Consider the following 27,197-nt stretch of genomic DNA (forward strand, 5'->3'; position numbering starts at 1 on the left):
AAATTCATACAGCTTTGAAACAACATGAGGGTGAGTATATGATGACAGAATTTTCATTTTAAAAGTGAACTTCTCCTTTAAAGGGATGGCGTGTTCATTCATGCTCTCTCTCTCGATCGCGAACTGAGCTCGTTTGTAGCGGAATGAGTTTTCGAATCTTATTAATCTTATTAATCTTATCACTTATTTTACGATTTATTGTGCAAAACTTATTTTTACTTATTTTACATTTATTTAATTTACAATTACAATTTATTTTACAATTTGATGTTACAATTTGTATATGTGATGATTAATATTACAATGTTGTAAATAAGACAGTTAACAAAATAAACTTTAAAATGATTGTACAATAATGCAACAATTCATGTGTCTGTTCAGTTACTTTTCATAGCGAGGTATTTGGGCATGTATGTGTTAAAGAAAAACAAATCACATCTCTCTTTCAGGGAGCCTAACACAGTGCTGTCTCGGTAAATGCGCTGCACGAAAATGTCATCGTGGGCACAAACAACAAAATCACACCATTCTATGCCTGTGAGGAGTAACTGTCCCTGGACTTGCCAATAATAACAATGGCTCTCCTTCAATTTGTGTAGGCCATGGTCAAATCTCAGGAACTTGCAGTCTATATAGCTGGCTACATTTGGGCATTTCATTTCAACCAGACCAAATGATGGTCGCTCAAGTGGGTCATAAACCAGTCCATCAGGCGATGCACCCAGCCAAGGTGCGTCCGGGTGCACGACTAGCCCACACTTGGTCAGATTGAGATTTTTTAGAACCGCATAGTCCTTCAATGCACCTGCTTCCATTTCTAGCCCCCTTTTCATTAGCGGTGTTTGTCTTGTCCCTCTGATAATTCTTTCTGCCAGTTTTTCTGCTGTGCTTGTACCTCTTACATGGCTTACCTCCCGGAAATGTGAAGCAGTCACTCTCTCCTTCCTCAGGGAATGCCACTCGGGTGTTGCACTTTGGCATCTTGTTGCTTCCTCAATCTGGTGTGACTGTGTCAAAGTCACAGACAGAGAACTGAGGTGCAGCTTTTCTTGATCCGTCATGATGGCGAATGAACACGCTGTTTGTTGTAGATGGTAACCTTCCAGTGGGACTTTTGGAAACGGTGGTGCATCCTCATGGATGACAACACTGTCAGGTGGAGGTGGTGGGTGTTGATATGACAGGATACTGCCAGTTTGTACCTTGCCAAAAATGGAGTCCACGAGTGGTTTGTCAGATGTGATGTTCATTCTGCAGATAAGGGGAAGAGAGTCTGGTTCCATGTCAGCATAGGCAGGTAGTGGGTTGAGGGTTGATGGGTCTGGTAGCTCACCACTGTATCCCTTGTAAAGTGTAGATCTGGAATAACAATATCAGGCCATTGTAGGATTCTTATAAATTCTATGTGTAACTGTATAGACTTTAGACTATCTAATAGTCGACTGCGTTGTGTATTTCGTCGTAGCGGTACAGCCTGATCATGACATTTGAGATAACCAAGATGTCACTACGCAGCAGGAAAAGTACACAGACTCACTAGGAAATACACCACTATCTAACAGCTATCAGTAACATATATTTTGAAACACATTGTAATCTGCCTATTTAATTGGACTCTGCACACCTAATTCCGCTTGCCGAAGTAGCATCTGGTTTGGGCTTCACTACAACCATGGCATCCACAGGTCCTGGCTTCACTCCCTATTTATTTATGAAATGGTATTAGGAGAGATGCTAGTATGCATGTGATACAACTGTTTGGTATTGAAATGATACAAACCATTGTACGTGGTTTATGCCACTTCTGCTCGGTTTCAGTGCATGAAAGTACAGGAGGGACGACAGACATGCCACATTCAGAGTAATGGGCAGTCTGATAAAGTAAGGCAACCAAATGATTGCATATCCCACACCCAGCCACACAGGAACAGTAGCTTTTAACAAGCATAACTGGCTGTGAATCACGTAATGTCATCTGAAATACACAAAAGCATAATTTAATGTGTTTTGACAGAAGAGGGTCTACAGCAGCAGCAGTAGGAGCAAAACCAGTTCTTTCTTCTTTTTATTGGTGTACACTGAACTTTTTTGTGTATACTGCACAGAAAACTCTCTTAATTTGCATGACCATCAAACTTAATTTTAAAATCACGGATCCATAATTTTTTTCTGTTAGTCTGACATTTCCCAGGTTGCCAGATTGTGTATGAAATACACCCTACACATTTACTTCCTTTCAATTTAGCCTAAAACTTTCTGTCTTAAAACCTGGCAACCCAAAACCCAAATAAGGAAGTGGGTGGGTGCACACTGCTCAGCCACGGAAAGCAAGCGGGCTGGTTGAATAGCCTACTTCACAAGTAGCTGTTGTCAAATTGTTAGGGAATAAATTTTGTGATTAACACATAAACTGTTATTGAGTGTTGTTGATACACAATAGGAAACTTGTGTCCTTGGAACATCATAATCTGGCAGCAGCTTCGGAGTTTTGGAGGTGGTGGATACATAACTGGCATGCGTACGTTATGTTTAGGTAAGGTAAAAGCAACGATCGAAATGCAGTGTTGCAAAGAGTTGCTCAGGTTTTGCTCCTAATTCCTCTTGAAGAGTAGAAACATCAAGTACAAAAACAAGGAAGTTGGGCCTTATGTTTATAAAGAATGAAGTAAAGATGACAGGACAGTTTTGAGTAGAACAACAGCAGTTTGAAGAATAGCTGAGTGGAATATTTTACTGTCTTTGCAGTCATCAAGTCAGGCAAAAGTAGTAATTATTATAAACTCATTATTGTTTACATTTTAAACCGAACTCCAATTTGTTTAACAGACCCAACAACAAAGCATGGCAATTCCCACTCAGCTACCCTGTTCTGTATTAGGCTACCACTGTTCAGCTTTCGTGAAAACCATAAAGGTGGCTCTTAGAAATTGTAATCAAAGCTGAAATGTGGTAACGAGTCAAACTTTTGTTGAACGGAACCTTAAACAAGTTCAACAGAACTTTGAACGTGTCTCTTAATCTAGTCCTACTTTCAGCTGGTGTGGTGGCTTTAGCTTCTTCATTGAGCGGTAGCAGTGGGCTCTCACAGATATCTCATTTGTTGCCCTGTTTTTACCTGATACTTTAATAAAAGTACAAACACACGAAGTGAGAGGTATATAATTAAACTTTATTTAAAGCATGATTAACCTGAAGCAGGACGGAGTCATGACTTAAAACACCAAAGCTAGACTTCTAGCTCTGGCTAGCTAGCGTTAGCAAATTACCTTCAAAGTTGCAAAGAAATGAAGAAACGTAAAATTTAAAGCCTTTATCTAATTTGCTACGTGGTGTCGTACTGGATGCCCGGACGATCCTCCGGATATCGTTAACAGACACTTTCGGCAACTCCAGCAAACACCTTGTGAACTTCGTCTCTGCCATCGTAAATGTCGACTGCCAGTGTTTAATGTTTTCTTCCGTTAACCGGAAATGTCCAAACATCCTCACGCCAATGCGGAAGTGATGCGTGCATAGAGCCCATTAGTCTCATTGGCTAATATAGTATATAGAACGGCAGTTTGGTTTAGTCTTCAAGGTGTTTAGATTTGAATTTTCGTCGGTTGGTGAGTTTGAATGTAAATTTGAATTTTTTAGAACTCCCCAATGTAAGTCAATGGGAGTTTTTCCGAGTTTTGATCGGCATTTTTAGGAAAACCGTAAGTCCGATCAGTCTAAAAAGATATAGCAACTAACTTCAGATCAGTTTGAGTGTCTGAGCCGAGTTTGGAGTATGTAGTGTTAAAGCTCTAGGACGAGTTTGAGTCAACAGTTTTTAACAGAAGAATAATAATAATAACTAGATTAAAAAGTTCGTCGAGACAAACTTTAAGTTGGCTTGAGAAAGTTTGGACCATAAAGTTTGAAAAAGTTTAAAGTAGTTTAAAGTTTAATTTAGTTTAAAGTGTAAATTAGTTTAAAGTTTAAAATAGTTTGAAGTTTAATTTAGTTTAAAGTTTAAATTAGTTTAAAGTTTAAAATAGTTTGAAGTTTAATTTAGTTTAAAGTTTAAAATAGTTGAAAGTTTAAAGTAGTTTGAAGTTTAATTTAGTTTAAAGTTTAAATTAGTTGAAAGTTTAAAATAGTTTGAAGTTTAATTTAGTTTAGTTTAGGGTGTTCTGGGTGGTTGCTATGGTGTTGCTAGGCGGTTGCTAGGGTATTCTGGGTGGTTGCTAGGGTGTTGCTAAGCGGTTGCTAGGGTATTTTGGGTGGTTGCTAGGGTTTTGCTAGGCGGTTGCTAAGGTATTTTGGGTGGTTGCTAGGGTGTTCTGGGTGGTTGCTAGGCGGTTGCTATGGTATTTTGGGTGGTTGCTAGGGTGTTCTGGGTGGTTGCTAGGGTGTTCTGGGTGGTTGCTAGGCGGTTGCTAGGGTGTTTTAGTGGTTGCTATGGTGTTGCTAGGCGGTTGCTAGGGTGTTCTGGGTGGTTGCTAGGGTGTTACTAGGCGGTTGCTAGGGTATTCTGGGTGGTTGCTAGACGGTTGCTAGGGTATTTTGGGTGGTTGCTAAGTGGTTGCTAGGGTGTTTTGGGTGGTTGCTAGGCGGTTGCTAGGGTGTTCTGGGTGGTTGCTATGGTGTTGCTAGGCGGTTGCTAAGGTATTCTGGGTGGTTGCTAGGCAGTTGCTAGGGTGTTCTGAGTGGTTGCTATGCTGTTGCTAAGGTGTTCTGGGTGGTTGCTAGGCGGTTGCTAGGGTGTTCTGGGTGGTTGCTATGGTGTTTCTAGGTGGTTGCTAGGGTATTCTGGGTGGTTGCTAGGGTGTTGCTAAGCGGTTGCTAGGGTATTTTGGGTGGTTGCTAGGGTTTTGCTAGGCGGTTGCTAAGGTATTTTGGGTGGTTGCTAGGGTGTTCTGGGTGGTTGCTAGGCGGTTGCTATGGTATTTTGGGTGGTTGCTAGGGTGTTCTGGGTGGTTGCTAGGGTGTTCTGGGTGGTTGCTAGGCGGTTGCTAGGGTGTTTTAGTGGTTGCTATGGTGTTGCTAGGCGGTTGCTAGGGTGTTCTGGGTGGTTGCTAGGGTGTTACTAGGCGGTTGCTAGGGTATTCTGGGTGGTTGCTAGACGGTTGCTAGGGTATTTTGGGTGGTTGCTAAGTGGTTGCTAGGGTGTTTTGGGTGGTTGCTAGGCGGTTGCTAGGGTGTTCTGGGTGGTTGCTATGGTGTTGCTAGGCGGTTGCTAAGGTATTCTGGGTGGTTGCTAGGCAGTTGCTAGGGTGTTCTGAGTGGTTGCTATGCTGTTGCTAAGGTGTTCTGGGTGGTTGCTAGGCGGTTGCTAGGGTGTTCTGGGTGGTTGCTATGGTGTTGCTAGGCGGTTGCTAGGGTGTTCTGGGTGGTTGCTATGATGTTGCTAGGCGGTTGCTAAGGTATTCTGGGCGGTTGCTAGGCAGTTGCTAGGGTGTTCTGGGCGGTTGCTATGGTGTTGCTAGGTGGTTGGTAGTTGTCACAGATGGTTACTATGGAGTTTTTATAGAGTCCTTAGCATGATCTTGGTATGATTTAGCACTTAACTAATTGATATTAGCATGTAGCTATTCACTGCTAGCATGTGTAGCATGTTGGAAGTGCTGTTTGCTAGCATGAGTCAAAAGAGCCAAACCTCATCTCTATACGATGTTCTGATACTGAGATATAGGTCTTGCAAAACGGTTGCTAGGGTACTCAAGTTTGGTTGCTATGGAGTTGCTTGGGAGCTTGAAGCTTTAAACTTAAGAAGTTTAAAGTGGTTTGAAGTTTAAAGTAGTTTACGAGTTTTGAGTTTACAAGTTTAAATGAGTTTAGAGTTTAAGTTTAAATGAGTTTAGTGTGTGTGTGTGTGTGTGTGTGTGTGTGTGTGTGTGTGTTCACACACACACACATACACACACTCAGAGCTAATGAGTTTAGAGTTTATAAGTGTATAAATTGATGAGTTTATAAGTGTTAGAGTTTTTGAGTTTAGAGTTTATAAGTTTTAAATGAGTTTAGAGTTTATAAGTTTTAATGAGTTTAGAGTTTATAAGTTTAAATGAGTTTAAGAGTTCAGAGTTTATTAATTTATGAGTTAAAGAGTTAATAAGTCTATGAATTCATGAGTTTATAAGTTAATTAGTTTATAAGTGTATGAGTTTAGAGTTTATTAGTTTAAATTAGTCTCATTGGCTCATATAGTATATAGAACGGCAGTTTGGTTTAGTCTTCAAGGTGTTTAGATTTGAATTTTCGTCGGTTGGTGAGTTTGAATGTAAATTTGAATTTTTTAGAACTCCCCAATGTAAGTCAATGGGAGTTTTTCCGAGTTTTGATCGGCATTTTTAGGAAAACCGTAAGTCCGATCAGTCTGAAAAGATATAGCAACTAACTTCAGATCAGTTTGAGTGTCTGAGCCGAGTTTGGAGTATGTAGTGTTAAAGCTCTAGGACGAGTTTGAGTCAACAGTTTTTAACAGAAGAATAATAATAATAACTAGATGCAAAAGTTCGTCGAGACAAACTTTAAGTTGGCTTGAGAAAGTTTGGACCAGAACGTTTTTTTGCTAGGCGGTTGCTAGGGTGTTCTGGGTGGTTGCTATGGTGTTGCTAGGCGGTTGCTAAGGTATTTTGGGTGGTTGCTAGGCGGTTGCTAGGGTGTTCTGGGTGGTTGCTATGGTGTTGCTAGGCGGTTGCTAGGGTGTTCTGGGTGGTTGCTAGGTGGTTGCTAGGGTGTTTTGAGTGGTTGCTAGGCGGTTGCTAGGGTATTCTGGTTGGTTGCTAGGGTGTTTTGGGTGGTTGCTAAGGTGTTCTGGGTGGTTGCTAGGCGGTTGCTAGGGTGTTCTGGGTGGTTGCTATGGTGTTGCTAGGCGGTTGCTAGGGTGTTCTGGGTGGTTGCTAGGCGGTTGCTAGGGTGTTCTGGGTGGTTGCTATGGTGTTGCTAGGCGGTTGCTAGGGTATTCTGGGTGGTTGCTAGGCGGTTGCTAAGGTATTTTGGGTGGTTGCTAGGCGGTTGCTAGGGTGTTCTGGGTGGTTGCTAGGGTGTTGCTAGGCGGTTGCTAGGGTGTTCTGGGTGGTTGCTAGGGTGTTGCTAGGCGGTTGCAAGGGTGTTCTGGGTGGTTGCTAGGTGGTTGCTAGGGTGTTTTGGGTGGTTGCTAGGCGGTTGCTAGGGTATTCTGGTTGGTTGCTAGGGTGTTTTGGGTGGTTGCTAGGCGGTTGCTAGGGTGTTGTGGGTGGTTGCTAGGCAGTTGCTAGGGTGTTCTGGGTGGTTGCTATGGTGTTGCTAGGTGGTTGCTAGAGTATTCTAGGTGGTTGCTAGGCGGTTGCTAGGGTGTTCTGGGTGGTTGCTATGGTGTTGCTAGGCAGTTGCTAAGGTATTCTGGGTGGTTGCTAGGCGGTTGCTAGGGTGTCCTGGGTGGTTGCTATGGTGTTGCTAAGGTATTCTGGGTGGTTGCTATGATGTTACTACGTGGTTGGTAGTTGTCACAGATGGTTACTATGGAGTCTTTATAGAGTTCTTAGCATGATCTTGGCATGATATAGCACTTAACTCATTACTATTAGCATGTAGCTATTCACTGCTAGCATGTGTAGCATGTTGGAAGTGCTGTTTGCTAGCATGAGTCAAAAGAGCCAAACCTCATCTCTATACGATGTTCTGATACAGAGATATAGGTCTTGCAAAACGGTTGCTAGGGTACTCAAGTTTGGTTGCTATGGAGTTGCTTGGGAGCTGGGAGCTTTAAACGTAAGAAGTTTAAAGTGGTTTGAAGTTTAAAGTAGTTTACAGTAGTTTGAAGTTCATGACAGATAGATAGATAAATAAGTTAGATACACACACACACACACACGCGCACACACACACACACACACACACACACTAACTCGCTCACACACTCACTCAGACACACACGCACACTCAAGAGTTTATGAGTTTAGAGTTTATAAGTGTATCAATTGATGAGTTTATAAGTGTATGAGTTTTTGAGTTTATAAATTTAAATGAGTTTAGAGTTTATAAGTTTAAATGAGTTTAAGAGTTCAGAGTTTATTAATTTATGAGTTTAAGAGTTCATAAGTCTATGAATTCATGAGTTTATAAGTTAATTAGTTTATAAGTGTATGAGTTTAGAGTTCATTAGTTTAAATGAGTCTCATTGGCTAATATAGTATATAGAACGGCAGTTTGGTTTAGTCTTCAAGGTATTTTGATTTGAATTTTCGTCGGTTGGTGAGTTTGAATCTAAATTTGAATTTTTTAGAACTCCCCAATGCAAGTCAATGGGAGTTTTTCCGAGTTTTGATCGTCATTTTTAGGAAAACCGTAAGTCCGTTCAGTCTGAAAAGATATAGCAACTAACTTCAGATCAGTTTGAGTGTCTGAGCCGAGTTTGGAGTATGTAGAGTTAAAGCTCTAGGAGGAGTTTGAGTCAACAGTTTTTTTACAGAAGAATAATAATAATATTAATAATAATAATAATAACTAGATGCTAAAGTTCGTCGAGACAAACTTTAAGTTGGCTTGAGAAAGTTTGGACCAGAAAGTTTTTTGCTAGGCGGTTGCTAGGGTGTTCTGGGTGGTTGCTATGATGTTGCTAGGCGGTTGCTAAGGTATTTTGGGTGGTTGCTAGGGTGTTCTGGGTGGTTGCTATGCTGTTGCTAGGTGGTTGCTAGGGTATTTGGGTTGGTTGCTAGGGTGTTCTGGGTGGTTGCTAGGCAGTTGCTAGGGTGTTTTGGGTATTCTGGGTGGTTGCTAGGGTGTTCTGGGTGGTTGTTATGGTGTTGCTAGGCGGTTGCTAGGGTATTCTGGGTGGTTGCTAGGCGGTTGCTAGGGTGTTTTGGGTGGTTGCTAGGCGGTTGCTAGGGTGTTCTGGGTGGTTGCTATGGTGTTGCTAGGCGGTTGCTAGGGTATTCTGGGTGGTTGCTAGGGTGTTCTGGGTGGTTGCTAGGGTGTTGCTAGGCGGTTGCTAGGGTGTTGCTAGGCAGTTGCTAAGGTATTTTGGGTGGTTGCTAGGGTGTTGCTAGGGTGTTCTGGGTGGTTGCTAGGGTGTTGCTAGGTGGTTGCTAGGGTGTTCTGGGTGGTTGCTAGGGTGTTGCTAGGTGGTTGCTAGGGTGTTCTGGGTGGTTGCTAGGCGGTTGCTAGGGTGTTTTGGGTGGTTGCTAGGCAGTTGCTATGGTGTTGCTAGGTGGTTGCTAGAGTATTCTAGGTGGTTGCTAGGCGGTTGCTATGGTGTTCTGGGTGGTTGCTATGGTGTTGCTAGGCAGTTGCTAAGGTATTCTGGGTGGTTGCTAGGGTGTTGCTAGGGTGTTCTGGGTGGTTGCTATGATGTTGCTAGGCGGTTGCTAGGGTATTCTGGGTGGTTGCTAGGGTGTTGCTAGGCGGTTGCTAGGGTATTCTAGGTGGTTGCTAGGATGTTGCTAGGGTGTTTTGGTGGTTGCTAGGGTGTTGCTAGGCGGTTGCTAGGTTGTTCTGGGTGGTTGCTAGGCGGTTGCTAGGGTGTTCTGGGTGGTTGCTAGGGTGTTGCTAGGCGGTTGCTAGGGAGTTCTGGGTGGTTGCTATGCTGTTGCTAGGCGGTTGCTAGGGTATTGTGGGTGGTTGCTAGGCGGTTGCTAGGGTGCTTTGGGTGGTTGCTATGCTGTTGCTAGGGTGTTCTGGGTGGTTGCTATGGTGTTGCTAAGCGGTTGCTAGGGTGTTCTGGGTGGTTGCTATGATGTTGCTAGGCGGTTGCTAGGGTATTCTGGGTGGTTGCTAGGGTGTTGCTAGGCGGTTGCTAGGGTATTCTAGGTGGTTGCTAGGATGTTGCTAGGGTGTTTTGGTGGTTGCTAGGGTGTTGCTAGGCGGTTGCTAGGTTGTTCTGGGTGGTTGCTAGGCGGTTGCTAGGGTGTTCTGGGTGGTTGCTAAGGTGTTGCTAGGCGGTTGCTAGGGTATTCTGGGTGGTTGCTAGGCGGTTGCTAGGGTGTTCTGGGTGGTTGCTATGGTGTTGCTAGGCGGTTGCTAGGGTATTCTGGGTGGTTGCTAGGCGGTTGCTAGGGAGTTCTGGGTGGTTGCTATGCTGTTGCTAGGCGGTTGCTAGGGTATTCTGGGTGGTTGCTAGGGTGTTGCTAGGCGGTTGCTAGGGTATTCTAGGTGGTTGCTAGGATGTTGCTAGGGTGTTTTGGTGGTTGCTAAGGTGTTGCTAGGCGGTTGCTAGGTTGTTCTGGGTGGTTGCTATGGTGTTGCTAGGCGGTTGCTAGGGTGTTCTGGGTGGTTGCTATGATGTTGCTAGGTGGTTGCTAGGGTGTTTTGGTGGTTGCTATGCTGTTGCTAGGGTATTCTGGGTGGTTGGTAGGGTGTTTTGGTGGTTGCTATGCTGTTGCTAGGGTATTCTGGGTGGTTGCTAGGGTGTTGCTAGGCGGTTGCTAGGGTGTTCTGGGCGGTTGCTATGGTGTTACTAGGTGATTGGTAGTTGTCACAGATGGTTACTATGGAGTTTTATAGTTCTTAGCATGATCTTGGCATGATTTAGCACTCAACTAATCGCTATTAGCATGTAGCTATTCACTGCTAGCATGTGTAGCATGTTGGAAGTGCTGTTTGCTAGCATGAGTCAAAAGAGCCAAACCTCATCTCTATACGATGTTCTGATACAGAGATATAGGTCTTGCAAAACGGTTGCTAGGGTACTCAAGTTTGGTTGCTATGGAGTTGCTTGGGAGCTGGAAGCGGTTGCTAGGGTGTTCTGGGTGGTTGCTATGGTGTTGCTAGGCGGTTGCTAGGGTGTTCTGGGTGGTTGCTAGGCGGTTGCTAGGGTGTTCTGGGTGGTTGCTATGGTGTTGCTAGGCGGTTGCTAGGGTATTCTGGGTGGTTGCTAGGCGGTTGCTAAGGTATTTTGGGTGGTTGCTAGGCGGTTGCTAGGGTGTTCTGGGTGGTTGCTAGGGTGTTGCTAGGCGGTTGCTAGGGTGTTCTGGGTGGTTGCTAGGGTGTTGCTAGGCGGTTGCAAGGGTGTTCTGGGTGGTTGCTAGGTGGTTGCTAGGGTGTTTTGGGTGGTTGCTAGGCGGTTGCTAGGGTATTCTGGTTGGTTGCTAGGGTGTTTTGGGTGGTTGCTAGGGTGTTCTGGGTGGTTGCTAGGCGGTTGCTAGGGTGTTGTGGGTGGTTGCTAGGCAGTTGCTAGGGTGTTCTGGGTGGTTGCTATGGTGTTGCTAGGTGGTTGCTAGAGTATTCTAGGTGGTTGCTAGGCGGTTGCTAGGGTGTTCTGGGTGGTTGCTATGGTGTTGCTAGGCAGTTGCTAAGGTATTCTGGGTGGTTGCTAGGCGGTTGCTAGGGTGTCCTGGGTGGTTGCTATGGTGTTGCTAAGGTATTCTGGGTGGTTGCTATGATGTTACTACGTGGTTGGTAGTTGTCACAGATGGTTACTATGGAGTCTTTATAGAGTTCTTAGCATGATCTTGGCATGATATAGCACTTAACTCATTACTATTAGCATGTAGCTATTCACTGCTAGCATGTGTAGCATGTTGGAAGTGCTGTTTGCTAGCATGAGTCAAAAGAGCCAAACCTCATCTCTATACGATGTTCTGATACAGAGATATAGGTCTTGCAAAACGGTTGCTAGGGTACTCAAGTTTGGTTGCTATGGAGTTGCTTGGGAGCTGGGAGCTTTAAACGTAAGAAGTTTAAAGTGGTTTGAAGTTTAAAGTAGTTTACAGTAGTTTGAAGTTCATGACAGATAGATAGATAAATAAGTTAGATACACACACACACACACGCGCACACACACACACACACACACACACACACACACACACACACACACACACACACACACTAACTCGCTCACACACTCACTCAGACACACACGCACACTCAAGAGTTTATGAGTTTAGAGTTTATAAGTGTATCAATTGATGAGTTTATAAGTGTATGAGTTTTTGAGTTTATAAATTTAAATGAGTTTAGAGTTTATAAGTTTAAATGAGTTTAAGAGTTCAGAGTTTATTAATTTATGAGTTTAAGAGTTCATAAGTCTATGAATTCATGAGTTTATAAGTTAATTAGTTTATAAGTGTATGAGTTTAGAGTTCATTAGTTTAAATGAGTCTCATTGGCTAATATAGTATATAGAACGGCAGTTTGGTTTAGTCTTCAAGGTATTTTGATTTGAATTTTCGTCGGTTGGTGAGTTTGAATCTAAATTTGAATTTTTTAGAACTCCCCAATGCAAGTCAATGGGAGTTTTTCCGAGTTTTGATCGTCATTTTTAGGAAAACCGTAAGTCCGTTCAGTCTGAAAAGATATAGCAACTAACTTCAGATCAGTTTGAGTGTCTGAGCCGAGTTTGGAGTATGTAGAGTTAAAGCTCTAGGAGGAGTTTGAGTCAACAGTTTTTTTACAGAAGAATAATAATAATATTAATAATAATAATAATAACTAGATGCAAAAGTTCGTCGAGACAAACTTTAAGTTGGCTTGAGAAAGTTTGGACCAGAACGTTTTTTTGCTAGGCGGTTGCTAGGGTCTTTTGGGTGGTTGCTATGGTGTTGCTAGGTGGTTGCTAGGGTATTCTGGGTGGTTGCTATGGTGTTGCTATGCTGTTGCTAGGGTATTCTGGGTGGTCGCTATGATGTTGCTAGGGTGTTTTGGTGGTTGCTATGGTGTTGCTAGGTGGTTGCTAGGGTGTTCTGGGTGGTTGCTATGGTGTTGCTAGGCGGTTGCTAGGGTGTTCTGGGTGGTTGCTATGGTGTTGCTAGGCGGTTGCTAGGGTATTCTGGGTGGTTGCTATGCTGTTGCTAGGCGGTTGCTAGGGTATTCTGGGGGGTTGCTAGGGTGTTGCTAGGCGGTTGCTAGGGTGTTTTGGTGGTTGCTATGCTGTTGCTAGGCGGTTGCTAGGGTATTCTGGGGGGTTACTAGGGTGATGCTAGGTGGTTGCTAGGGTGTTTTGGTGGTTGCTATGCTGTTGCTAGGCGGTTGCTAGGGTATTCTGGGGGTTGCTAGGGTGTTGCTAGGCGGTTGCTAGGGTGTTTTGGCGGTTGCTATGCTGTTGCTAGGGTATTCTGGGGGGTTGCTATGATGTTGCTAGGCAGTTGCTAGGGTGTTTTGGTGTTTGCTATGGTGTTGCTAGGCGGTTGCTAGGGTGTTCTGGGTGGTTGCTAGGTGGTTGCTAGGGTGTTTTGAGTGGTTGCTAGGCGGTTGCTAGGGTATTCTGGTTGGTTGCTAGGCTGTTTTGGGTGGTTGCTAAGGTGTTCTGGGTGGTTGCTATGGTGTTGCTAGGCGGTTGCTAGGGTGTTCTGGATGGTTGCTAGGCGGTTGCTAGGGTGTTCTGGGTGGTTGCTATGGTGTTGCTAGGCGGTTGCTAGGGTATTCTGGTTGGTTGCTAGGGTGTTTTGGGTGGTTGCTAGGCGGTTGCTAGGGTGTTCTGGGTGGTTGCTATGGTGTTGCTAGGCGGTTGCTAGGGTGTTCTGGGTAGTTGCTAGGCGGTTGCTAGGGTGTTCTGGGTGGTTGCTATGGTGTTGCTAGGCGGTTGCTAGGGTATTCTGGGTGGTTGCTAGGCGGTTGCTAAGGTATTTTGGGTGGTTGCTAGGCGGTTGCTAGGGTGTTCTGGGTGGTTGCTAGGGTGTTGCTAGGCGGTTGCAAGGGTGTTCTGGGTGGTTGCTAGGTGGTTGCTAGGGTGTTGCTAGGGTGTTTTGGGTGGTTGCTAGGCGGTTGCTAGGGTATTCTGGTTGGTTGCTAGGGTGTTTTGGGTGGTTGCTAGGGTGTTCTGGGTGGTTGCTATGGTGTTACTAGGTGGTTGCTAGGGTATTCTGGTTGGTTGCTAGGGTGTTCTGGGTGGTTGCTAGGCGGTTGCTAGGGTGTTCTGGGTGGTTGCTATGGTATTGCTAGGCGGTTGCTAGGGTGTTCTGGGTGGTTGCTAGGCAGTTGCTAGGGTGTTCTGGGTGGTTGCTATGGTGTTGCTAGGCGGTTGCTAGGGTATTCTGGGTGGTTGCTAGGCGGTTGCTAGGGTGTTCTGGGTGGTTGCTATGGTGTTGATAGGCGGTTGCTAGGGTATTCTGGGTGGTTGCTAGGCGGTTGCTAAGGTATTCAGGGCGGTTGATATGGTGTTACTAGGTGGTTGGTAGTTGTCACAGATGGTTACTCTGGAGTTTTTATAGAGTTCTTAGAATGATTTAACACTTAACTAATCGCTATTAGCATGTAGCTATTCACTGCTAGCATGTGTAGCATGTTGGAAGTGCTGTTTGCTAGCATGAGTCAAAAGAGCCAAACCTCATCTCTATATGATGTTCTGATACAGAGATATAGGTCTTGCAAAACGGTTGCTAGGGTACTCAAGTTTGGTTGCTATGGAGTTGCTTGGGAGCTGGAAGCTTTAAACTTAATAAGTTTAAAGTGGTTTGAAGTTTAAAGTAGTTTACGAGTTTTTGAGTTTATAAGTTTAAATGAGTTTAGAGTGTGTGTGTGTGTGTGTGTGTGTACACACACACACACACACTCAGAGTTTATGAGTGTAGAGTTTATAAGTGTATAAATGGATGAGTTTATAAGTGTACAAGTTTTTGAGTTTAGTTTATAAGTTTAAATGAGTTTTGAGTTTATAAGTTTAAATGAGTTTAGAGTTTATAAATTTAAATGAGTTTAAGAGTTCAGAGTTTATTAATTTATGAGTTTTAGAGTTCATAAGTCTATGAATTCATGAGTTAATTACTTTATAAGTGTATGAGTTTAGAGTGCATTAGTTTAAATGAGTCTCAATGGCTCATATAGTATATAGAACGGCAGTTTGGTTTAGTCTTCAAGGTATTTTGATTTGAATTTTCGTCGGTTGGTCAGTTTGAATCTAAATTTGAATTTTTTAGAACTCCCTAATGTAAGTCAATGGGAGTTTTTCCGAGTTTTGATCGTCATTTTTAGGAAAACCGTAAGTCCGATCAGTCTGAAAAGATATAGCAACTAACTTCAGATCAGTTTGAGTGTCTGAGCCGAGTTTGGAGTATGTAGAGTTAAAGCTCTAGGACGAGTTTGAGTCAACAGTTTTTAACAGAAGATTAATAATAATAATAAGTTTAAATAGGATTTCAGTAAGTTGGCTCTCTCAAGCCAACTTAATAATAAGTTTAAATAGGATTTCAATATGTTGGCTCTCTCAAGCCAACTTAATAATAAGTTTAAATAGGATTTCAATATGTTGGCTCTCTCAAGCCAACTTAACTAGATTAAAAAGTTCGTCGAGACAAACTTTAAGTTGGCTTGAGAAAGTTTGGACCATAAAGTTTGAAAAAGTTTAAAATCATTTGAAGTTTAAATTAGTTTAAAGTTTAAATAGTTTGAAGTTTAAATTAGTAAAGCAGTTGCTAGGGTGTTCTGGGTGGTTGCTAAGTAGTTTGATGTTTACTCGGAGTTTATGAATTTAGAGTTTATATTTATGAGTTTATAAGAGTACAAGTTTTTGAGTTTATGAGTTTATAAGAGTACAAGTTTTTGAGTTTAGAGTTTATAAGTTTAAATGAGTTTAAGAGTTCAGAGTTTATTAATTTATGAGTTTAAGAGTTCATAAGTCTATGAATTAGATAGATAGATAGATAGATAGATAGATAGATAGATAGATAGATAGATAGCCTAGATAAAATGCATATTCTACAAGGGGGTAAAACATTCCCCCCACACAGTCAATCTATTAATCTATTACGATTGTCACTCTTTAAGTGAAATGTAAAAATAAATTAAATGTGTTGCGCCATTGCAGTAACCGTTATAGATGCTCACGCAAGATTACTTTTTATTATACTTTTTTCCCAGCGTTGAGCATTACAACCAATCACACACGACTCTGTTGATCTAATGATGCAATGCCCAATCAGATGAGTTTAGATTAGTTATCGATGAAGATAAGGATTCGCGGGAGTTTTTGCCGCGTTCACGACCAGTGCTGCACCTCAACCAGTCAGTCAGTCAGACACACTCCGACTGGATACCGTCAATTCGTTCATGGAAAAGTAATATGCAAGTAAGAAATGAATGAATAATTCTTTTGTTTTGTCATGCTACTAAAATATCAATGTCTGGTCTTGTTCTTGTCATACAAGAATGAAATTTCCCTATCACAAAAAAAAAAAACGTTTAATATTGTTTTAATCGACGTTATTCATTATTACAATATCCAGAGCAATAATCGGCAATAATGATGCTTTTTCAGTTAGATGGTAATAATGACCTAATTGATAGCTATTAATAATTCATTAATAATGCTTTGTTTTAAACATAACGTCGAAAAATTCAGTTTTTAAATAATTTAAACTATACTTTAAATGTGAAATTAAAACTGCCGCTAGGTGGCAGCAAGTCACTTTTATTGAGTGAGTCATTGAGATTCAACAGATTCATTCAAACAGCTTATTTATTCAATAATTAATTAATTTATTCATTAACTAAGCAGCGAGTCATTGATTCAATCATCAAACAATTGATTCAAAAAGCTGATTGATTCGTTCAGTAATGTAACACCAGATTAAAATTCAGTCATTATCGATCTTTTAAGAAATGTCGATTTTAACCAAAAATTGACAAACGACATTGTGCTTTTGAATGCATGAACGTATATATAATCTCAGTTATTGTGTTAAGTTTTATATTTGTGTATGAGTGAGGAGGTGAGGAGTCACGTGCCGACTTGGGTTGATTTGGGCGGGGTCTGAGCTGGTCGGCCATGATGGTAGGAAACGCTATCGGTTGTCAGGGGCAACGCCTTCAGAACTTCACAGAAGCGCGACTAAACATTCCAAAACTCTTTAATTTTTGCGCATTTATTAGGCTATTTATTATTTCGGCGGGACAGAGACTGATATACGAATACGAAAAAGAAAAGGAAGAAAGTAAAGCAATGCAAAAAGATAAGGCGAAAGAAAAGGGACCTTACATGAACAAGCTCACACCAAGCGCAAAACAGCGGTATTTGGAGAAGATATAACATGAGATATAATTCGTCTTGTGTTGACCTAACGGGCGATCTTTGGTCTTGTGAATCTTGTTCCCTGGCCAAACTGAGGGCTAAGTGAAATTTCGTAACTTTATATTTAGGCTATTTAACTATACCATTGTTGTAACGTTAGACTAGAGCGCTGACTTTGTATGTTTGACTGAATTGTTTGCTTTATTTCTTATTGTATAGCTTCTTGTACTTTTTACTTATAGGCTACTTTTATAATGGCTATTATTGATAAAACTGAAATTTAACAAAAAGAGACAGGGTTTAGTTTTGCATTTTTTTATATATTTTATTACAGTGATGTTCAGAGTACAAATAATATATTGCCTGAACCATATTAATAAGTTTAAAATTTAAAAATGTAAACGAAAAGAACAATTTAAAAAAATGTTTTGTTATAAATATGCTAACGTTACATGTAGTGAATATAATAATATGCGTTGCCTGAACCACATTTGTGGTATTTAAGATTTCTTTAAATGAAAACGAAAAGAGGAAGTGTAGTGTTTTATAACATATTTCGTTTTATTGTTGCTTAAAATGTACATACAGAGATAACCGGAGTAGCAGAGCGAGCTGAGTGACGCGCGCCCTCGGGAGTCTGAGCTGGACTTGGCATTGAAGTCCGAACGTTGCGTACTTGCTATTGAGAAATGCCTAATGTCGGCGCTTGGCTTCTTGTGACAAACACTGGAGCAGTTTTTACTTCCAGGCATGGTAAAACAGTGCGGAATTGCGAAAACCTCTACTACCGAGTTAACAACACACGTAAACAATGTTGTTTTGCCGCTGGAATCCTGCCAACATGGCGGATCGAGGGGAGGGGCTCTATACCGTGACGACAACTCCTCACTCTCTGTATCTGGAAAATTAGTCACAGCGAAGGACATTACAGTACGTTAACAGTGTTAATGTTTTGTTTCTATCCTGAGGGTAAGAGAAAAATAAAATACATATATATTATATGAATGTTGATTATGGAAAATATAAAGAACATAAACAAGGGCTTTTGTTTCCTCTTTTGTGAAAGGCTGAGGATGTTAGTGCTAAAGCTAGCATGTGCTCCACAGCTGGACATGACCAATTATTGAGGTAATTTTTAAAAGCATATGTTTAAAAAAATATCACACAAACAACTTTTTGAACACAAAAGAGTTTATAAAATTTAAAACATGACAAAAACATTTACAAAAGTTAAAAATGAAACAAAAACGATAAAAACAAAAACACTTTCAAATAAACACTAAACTAACTTATTACTAAACTAACTTATTACTAAACTAACTTATTACTAAACTAACTTATTACTAAACTAACTTATTAACATACTACTGAACTACTACAACTAAATGAAAACTAACTGAACTACTATTTAATAAAAACTGATTTAACTAATAAGTTGAACAAAAAAAAATTAATAAACTAAACTAACTAACACTGATTAAATTGATTTTTACTCTTCATCCATGAAATTAACTGATATTACACGTTTTTTGACGTGATTTATTTTTAGGTGCACCGGCAGCTTGTCAATGAGATCCTCCACACTGCCATGGTAGAGGTCAGCTGGGACGGCGAACTCTGTGAAGTCCTCACAGAGCAGAGTTATGCTGCCGTCTTCCTCTGAGACCCCTACCACCTGCACCTCAGCGGTCTCCTCCTTCCTCTCAACGGTCTGGATGTTAACAAAAAAACAATTTACATTCAGGTTTAGATCTCCTTAAAAGCACAATGAATGTATGAATTAAATGCTATACATCAGTGATATTGGTTAATGCTACAATTATAGGAATAGGTTGATAAAATTTTTTATTGGGTGTTTAACAGGTGTGTGATCCAGCAAGAGCTTCCCCAGGGTCCTAGTGCTTTATTTAGGGGTGCTGTTCTTGTTAGACTATAAGTAACATTAAGTTACAGTATGCATGTTTAAGAATTAATTAAGCTGTAATTGATGTCATAAAGTCACAAGTCTGATTTGACTTAATGGTCTGACTCTGAAACATAACACTTGTAAATGAATATATATATATATATATATATATATATATATATATATATAAAAGAGAGATGTATAACAGCATTGACTATTGGCAATTTTTGTTTTTGTTTTTTAAATGTTGGATATTGGCAAAAATCCAATATTGTGCATCCCCAGTTCTAGAGAAGCAGCTAATGTGTTTTGTATTGTGTACCTTCACAGTGGTGTAGTTCGAAGAATTCATCTTCCCATTTCCACTGTCCCAGACGAACACCTTGAGATGTGTGAGCTCTACCTCATCTCCGAGGTAGAGCTCACTCAAGGCTTCCTCCCTCCACAGTGAAATGTCCAGGAGCTTCTGGCCACATCTAAGTGACAGATCCAGAACGGGCACCGGGCTTCCCTGGACTTCTGCCATCCTCAGCGCTTGTATCTGCAGAACAATAGCCCAATAGTTCTGTTGTGTTAGAGCAGTGGTTCTCAATTCTAGTCCTCGTGACCCACTGCTCTGCACATTTTGTATGTCTCCCTTATTTAACACACCTGAACCAGATCATCAGCTCATTAGGAGAGACTCCATGAACTGAACTGAGTGTGTCAGATAAGAGAAATATACAAAATGTGCAGAGCAGTGGGTCACGAGGACTGGAATTGAGAACCACTGCGTTAGAGGTAGGTAATTCAGGTCAAATTACCCTCATTCAGCTTTGGGACCGTGGCTGAGTTGTCTAGATCAGTGGTTCCCAAACCTGTCCTGAAGGCACCCCAACACTGCACATTTTCTTTGTCTCCCTAATCAAACACACCTGATTCAACTCATCAGCTCATTATCACATGGGTTAATGAGCTGATGAGTTGAATCAGGTGTGTTTGATTAGGGAGACAAAGAAAACGTGCAGTGTTGGGGTGCCTTCAGGACAGGTTTGGGAACCACTGATCTAGATGGTTGTGTGAGTATTATTTTTATGGTTCAGTTGTATTTTTTTATTATTATTTCTAGCCAATGGAAAAATTAAACGCTTTTGTAAAGATTCTCAGTTATCTTGATTAATGTTGTCACATTAATGGAATCTCCAACTTTGCTGTGATGCCTTTAAAAAATATATTAATATGTCATTTGCTTTTATGTTTTCAACTTCATGAGGGTGAGTAAATAAACCTTATACTTTATTTTAATATTCATGTAAGCATCAGAGGAATGCAGAAGATATTCAGTAATGGCATTTAAATAACTCACTTTTTCCACCTGCCCTTGAAGACTTAGAAAGTCTCCCTGGGAAAAGATGTCCTCCTCCTCTCCTGTGACTTGGACTGATGGAGGATATAGGGCGTCCTTGGCAGCCTTTTCCTGTTCCTCGCTGATAAGGAGTGGTGCTGCCCTGAATTTGGTGGATCCCCGGCCGAAATATAAATTTTGTCGCCCATACCGGTTGCCAATTGTTATGTTTTTTAAAAAGTATGTCACCCCCTCTTCAAAATCGGGTCGCTCATTGTTATTGGAAGAAATGTATACGGTTTTCCCATCGCTTAAGGCGCTACTTGATCGCACCTTAAGCGATTCTATTTTTATTTTTTTCCCAACAGCAGAAAATGCAACTGCTCTGCATGTTTTTCTTGTACTAACGCATTTGCAGCGGATTGGTGCTGGGCGACTGTATGGGCTCTGTGTTGCCATCTAAAGGGTAAGAGAAAAGTACACAAAATGCTTAAGAATACTTGTAATAAAGATTATCTATTAAAAAAAATTCACAACTCAAGCTCTCAACTATCACCCACAATTTAAATGAATTAAGCTGCATTTAAATTCTGGGTGACAGTTGAGAGCTTGAGTTGCCGTGGCAACCCTGGCACATCTTCATGCCAAAGTTGCCATGGCAACTTGAGCTCTCAACTGTCACCCAGAATTTAAATGCAGCTTAATTTACTTCAATATACTCATTATAACACCTTAATGTAGTGAAAACCCTTATAAAATACATGTAAATACTACACAAGTGCAAGAAAACAACAACAACAAAACAATTTCAAGTTCCAAAAGTTATTGTACTGTCAGAGAACTTTTTCTCACTCTCTGACAGGACAGTTTTTCATTTTTTGAGGTAAATCTTTACTCCACAAAACATTTTATCAATGACTTTCAATGAATAAGTAAATAAATAACATTAATAAATAAATAAATTCTTATTTGAAAGTCATTAATAAAATGTATTGTGAAGTGAAGATTTACCAAAAAAAAAAATTGTCCTCTCAGGCAGTGAAAAAAATCTCTCTGACAGGATTCCCCTCTTTTTACTTCAAACTGAGAGAATTATTATTATTTTTTACTTCATACTTAACAAAAATGTATTTATTTATGTTATATGTAAAGTATGAAGTAAAAAAAAAGAGAGTAATTCTCGGTTTGAAGTAAATAAAAAAGAGAAAAGTCTGGTCAGAGAACTTTTTCTCACTCTCTGACAGGACAGTTTTTCATTTTTTGAGGTAAATCTTTACTCCACAAAACATTTTATCAATGACTTTAAATGAATAAGTAAATAAATAACATTAATAAATAAATAAATTCTTATTTAAAAGTCATTGATAAAATTTATTGTGAAGTAAAGATTCTGACAGTACATGGATTTCTTTTTTAACTTGAAAATGTTTTGTTTGTTATTGTTTCTTTTTTGAAATGTTAATACAGTATTTTAAAAAAAAACACATCCCCTGGCAGAGACTGTCCTATCAGGGTAACCCATATTTCCCTGTCAGAGACTTTCCTATCAGTGTAAAACTTACATTATTGGAATGTCTTAATATTTAAAATTAATTTAATATAATTTATTGTGAAATTAACTCAACAATCATACATTCTATATCTTTACATCTCACCTCTATCTGTAGTTGGTTTTGTTTGAGCGGTCTCCGGAGTCCTCCTGCGCAATGAAGTGGACTGTGATGGTACGACCTTTTAACGGAGTCTGGGTGCGCGCATCTCCTGCGCGGTCTGTGAGTTCACGGGCGCGTTTTGATTTTTTTTTTTTTTTTTAACTTGTAATTATTTTTATTTATTGTAATAAATATTTTTAATTTGTAATGAATTGTATGTATATGTATTGTAATGAATTGTACTTGTAATGAATGAACTTGAAATTAATTTATTTAAAATAAAAGGCTTTGCACAGCCTCTGGCTGCGCGCATCTGCTCTGTGTGTGTGTGCACCGGAGTGCACACTTTGATTAATATTTTTAACTTATAATTAATTTTATTGTTATTCATATTTTTAACTTGATTAATTCTTATTTATTGTAATAAATATTTTAACTTGACTTTTATTTAAAATAAATCCCTATTAAATCTGTTTTGCCTCCAATTTTTTTTTAATTAAATTATGGATGATTAAAACCGATCTACACGGATTTCCTATTACCCTTTTTGCTGACATCTAACTTGTCTAATTGTTTCCTAATTAAACATTTCCGTTTTTTATTATGGATGAGCCCCCATTGTTACTGTGACTGTGCACTTTTAACGGACTCTGGGTGCGCGAATCTCCTGCGCGGTCTGTGTGTGTTGCGGCGCGTTTTGATGGTTTTGATACATACATTTAACTGGTAGGCTAGTTATTTTTATTTATTGTAATCAATATTTTTAACTTGTAATGACTTTTATTTAAAATAATTTGCATTAAATTTGCAATTTTTGTATTAAATTAATTACGGATGATTAAAACCGATCTACATGGATTTCCTATTACCCTTTTGCTGACTTCTAACGTGTCTAGTTCAGTGGCGGAGCCAGAGGGCTAGTTGGGGTTGCCACCCCAAACGAAGTCCTTGCCACCCCTGTTGCCACCCCGCTGAAAACATTACACTGTTTGATTTTTACGAACATTTCCCAAATCTCCCAGCGGACGTGAATGCATCCTAACGCCGGTTTCACACCGCAAGCGTCAGCGGCGCGTGAGCAGCGCGTATTTTTTTCGGCGTCCATGTTAATCAATGAGTGCATTCACACCGCACGCAGAAGCGGCGCGGCAGCGCGTAGCAGGAGCAGAGCAGGAACAGCAGTGCCGCGATAGTTTCGGCGCCCAGTCTATTTTTTAACGCGCCGCTTAATTAAAGTGACACGCATTGATCAAGGCCAAAATACACCGCAGTTTTACCCCAAAAGCGCATTGATGATATCTATTGTGTTTTAAACAGTCACTCAAATGACCAACAGAAATTTAAAAAGAAAAGAAATGTCCAAAAACAAACTTGTTGCCCGAACAATAAAAACAAAGACGAATCCAAAGTTATATAAATGAAATGATTAATAAAATAAGCTTCTTGACAAGTCTTTTCTCTTAAATGTATTTGAAAACGAAATAAAGCAATGCCAACTTACCCTGATAATAGAGTACTCTGTCTACACACGCTGCGGTTCAGCCGCGCGTGACAAACGCTGCCAGTGTGAAAGCAAAACGCTCGTGTCCTGCTCCTGCTCACCATACGCACTGCTCCTGCGCTGCTTATGCTCTGCTAATGCGTGCAGTGTGAAACCGGCGTTACGCAGCACGCACAAGCGTGCAGCGTGCTGTTGCTGCTACACTTTTCATTGGTTAAGCTGACACGCAGCTCCTTCGTGCTCCAAAACAAAACATAACGCGGCAGCACACACAGGATCGATGAAGAGCGTTTTGCTGGTATTTACGGCTTTTATTGGTATTAAATTAAACGAAGTACTGTTTTAACGGGAAGTAAGGGAAACGTTGCACTGTAGTGCTTAGCATTAATACTTCAATGAGCATTACTACTACGTGAAACTGACTGACTAATCAGGGATGCAAACAGCGCGCTTTTCGGCGCCTCCCGTTTTTTTCACGTCAGTTTGGGTGACTTTGGGTGACAAAGTCATCTGAAGCCATTCCATAGCTTAATGTGAGGGACAGAAGTCTATTTACATCATTAAAGTTTACGGAAACTCGTTTTCCCTCCTTCCTCTGCGGCTGTCAATCATTCTCCATTCAGTAACGTTATTCAAACAGCGCGCGCGCCTCGTCCGGTTACAGCAGGATGCACGGTAAAACTCTCTCCAATATGATATATTCACATTATACACTAGGATTTGTGCGCTCGACATTCTTCGCTTTGTGCCGTGAACTTATAATGCGCACTTGCTGTGAGTGACTCCATGTTGCTTTGAGCTCATCATTCTGCACCCGCGATGCGCATACGCGCTTTGTGCGCTCTGTTTTGAAGCGTTTCATATTATCATGGTTTTGCGCACTGAAAGATTATTAAAAGCCTATATTTTTTTATACCTAGCCTGTTCAATACATTTAAAACAAGCATAATTGAATTGTATATTATTTCTGTGTAGTGTAGTGTAGCCTATATAAATATACACTTCTGAATTCTTGACATTCATATAAATATAAAATTGTGAAATGTATGATTGCCTGATTGAATTTTATAAGAGTTCTAATAGTAATTTGTTTTTATTAACATGTTTAGATTTTATAAAATTACTGCAGATTTTTTTCCAATCTGAATTACTTTTTGCTGCTGATTTATACACTCACTAAGTTTAATAAAAATACATAATAATACATTTATGTAATTTTTAAAGGTGTTAACCATAATCTTACACTGCAAAATAATAACTTACAAAGGATTAAATTCATCACAATTATGTAAGTATCTGGATATTTGCCGTGGGGCAAGGGCTTCGATAACCTTTCTCTTTTTTGACCATACATGTTTGCATCCCTGACTAATACTGTCACGGCTGTGTGAAGATGCTCAAAAATATGTCGTTAGCAAATGTTCAGCCACAATCACAGACATTAGGTATGCTTATTCATATTGGCACGTGTAATGCAGCATATTGAACTAATCTTAATAAAACCACCGTGGAGATGGTAGATGTGACTGTAGAGATGTACTGAAGTAAGTTTGTGTAGACATACAATTTATTAGCACTTAACATAACATGTCTAGACGTCTTTAAGCAATTTTCCTTGTGTTGTCAAATAGGCTAGACCTCAATATAATGGAAAAAAACAACTTTAATTTAATCTATATACATTTTGTGGAAAATAATTTATTTTTAGTGTAATTTAACACTTTGTATATTGACCCCCCAAAATAATACCTTGCCACCCCTTTGCCACCCCTGTTTTAAAAGTCTAGCTCCGCCACTGGTCTAGTTGCCTAATTTATTAATAGGCCTATTAAACCTTTCTGTGTTTTATTACGGACGAGCCCCCATTTGTTATGCCCAGTGGCTTTAAAGGGTCGCAAAAAAGTCGCAGGTGCGTTTTGATGAATATTTAACTTGTAATTAATTTTATTTGAAATAAAAGCCTGTGTGAGGCTGGCATCTCCTGTTATGTGTGCACGCGCGCGTTCTTATGAATATTTTTAACTCCTAATTAATTTTATTTATTCTAATATTTTAGATTTAAAATAAATCCCTATTAAATGTAATTTGACTAATTAAACTTGATTATAATGGTATTAGGTTTTAGTATTTAAACGAATGTAACGGCTGGCCAATTAGACTGTTGAATGCTGCATAACTAATGAGCGATCATTCTGGAATTTTCCAGGCCTGCTGTTTGCGTTGGGTGAGTAAGAAAAGATGTCTGAGGTCATTAAAATGTGTGTGGGTCAACGATTTGAATGCAGATAACTGCTGAATCACGGATAATAGTTAATTTCCATTAAGCATTACGATATTATGTCTCTCGTCATATTATGTCTTCTCGTCTTGAGGAGGGTTGTGTAACGATTTCTGTCTCCCCTCTAATTTGTTCGTTATGTTAAAAACATTCACTTATATCCCTAGTATTCGTTATTTTGATATTAAATTGGTCTTTTTGTTCCTGTTTATTATATGAAATGCGGACGCCATAAGATACGCTTTTGGTAAGCGGTTTCATTCATACTCGACGCCGGGGGGCGCTGAAAGTCCACAAGTTAGACTAAAGTCAGTCATAAAACACATGAATCAGTCACGAATCGTTCCAATAAAGCTAACGCTGAATAAAAAGTTGATAGAGACTTATTACTGATGAAACATGAAAACAATAAACACGATGGTGACAGAATATAGTTTGACATCTCGTATTTTCTTAAGAATAGTGTATATTAAATGCAATGCGAATCGACAGCCTAGTGTTTATCACTAACGTTATGTATTTTCTGCCTCGTTCTGTGATAAGAAGCATCTGGGATCGATAAAAAAAGTTATTTTATCAATGGCGTTTTAAAGTGAGTTTTGGTTAAAAAAAAACAAAAACAAAAAAACGCCATTGTATTCATCTTATTGTCATGTTGATGCGTAAGTCACGATGAGAAAACATGCACTTTTGACTGCAAAAGTCACCTAAGCCAAACTAATAATGCTAACGTTACTTTTATTAATAGAAACATATCAGTCCATCCATACCTGTGTATTATCTGACCTATTTCTCCCTGTTTCTTTTATGTGACTGAACACGTCTGTTAAAATTTTGCCAGTTCATTGCATCCATTGCGGTAAGTAATCTTTTTAACTGACTGTCACATTCCGTATTTGCATTTACAATAGATAAGAATGGCAATCTACATCAGCATGTTTCAGAATATGAATAACCTATTTTATTAAGCATTTAAGATTTGAATAACATTTTTGGGATCAAAATTACTTATTTAATTTACTTATTAGGTTTCGTATCTCCTCCACTATCTCCACTACCCACTGCCATCAGCACCTTCATTTCAAGGTAATTCACTGATTCACATTCACTGCACTGATACAAATGAGCGATGTCTCTCTTGCATGGTTTGTTTTCTTTTTGTTTTTGATGATTCAGTATCAATAGCTGTTTTTATTTTCATTCATCCATAGGGTTGAGGCTGCTTTGACTGTCAATGCAAGTAACACACATACACACACACACACAACATGTTAATCAGACACATTAATCATTATCTTTTTATTGATTTATACACAATTATACAGGTCCTGTAGGGTTCAAATACACATTGCTGTTTTAGTATTCAATGTATAACTTTGTGATATTTTACACATTTGCCCATTAGTAGAATTTAGAGTGAAGGTTAATTTATTTATTTGTAGGACATTTGCAGTTTGTGTAAATGTGTTGAGTAAAAACTAAGTTTTGTAGCTTAAATTAACAGCTTGATTTGTGTGAGATTTGTTTCTCTTTTCCCCTCCACAGTAGATTGGACATCTTTGTTTTACATCTACGTAAGAACAATTTTTACATTTATTGGGGTAGCATCATCACCCAAAAATTCAGTTAATTTTGCATAAATATA

The 27,197-nt window shown here is 39.9% G+C and overlaps 2 protein-coding genes across 2 annotated transcripts in view; both read right to left on the reverse strand.

Moving 5' to 3' along the window:
- Positions 1–27,197, reverse strand: part of LOC307154147 (uncharacterized protein) — a 326,478-nt gene that overhangs the window by 15,880 nt on the left and 283,401 nt on the right. The gene's annotated exons all lie outside the window — the stretch shown is intronic.
- LOC307154146 (uncharacterized protein) lies at positions 377–1,972 on the reverse strand. The gene is made up of 3 exons (XM_079898913.1): positions 1,781–1,972; positions 1,625–1,701; positions 377–1,359 (listed from the first exon to the last, which is right to left on the reverse strand). Exons 1-3 carry the CDS (start codon positions 1,946–1,948, stop codon positions 378–380), a joined length of 1,227 nt encoding a protein of 408 aa, XP_079755039.1. The 5' UTR covers positions 1,949–1,972; the 3' UTR covers position 377.

This window comes from Squalius cephalus, assembly GCF_949319135.1.
Source record: "Squalius cephalus genome assembly, contig: scaffold_54, whole genome shotgun sequence".
Classification (NCBI taxonomy): domain Eukaryota; kingdom Metazoa; phylum Chordata; class Actinopteri; order Cypriniformes; family Leuciscidae; genus Squalius; species Squalius cephalus.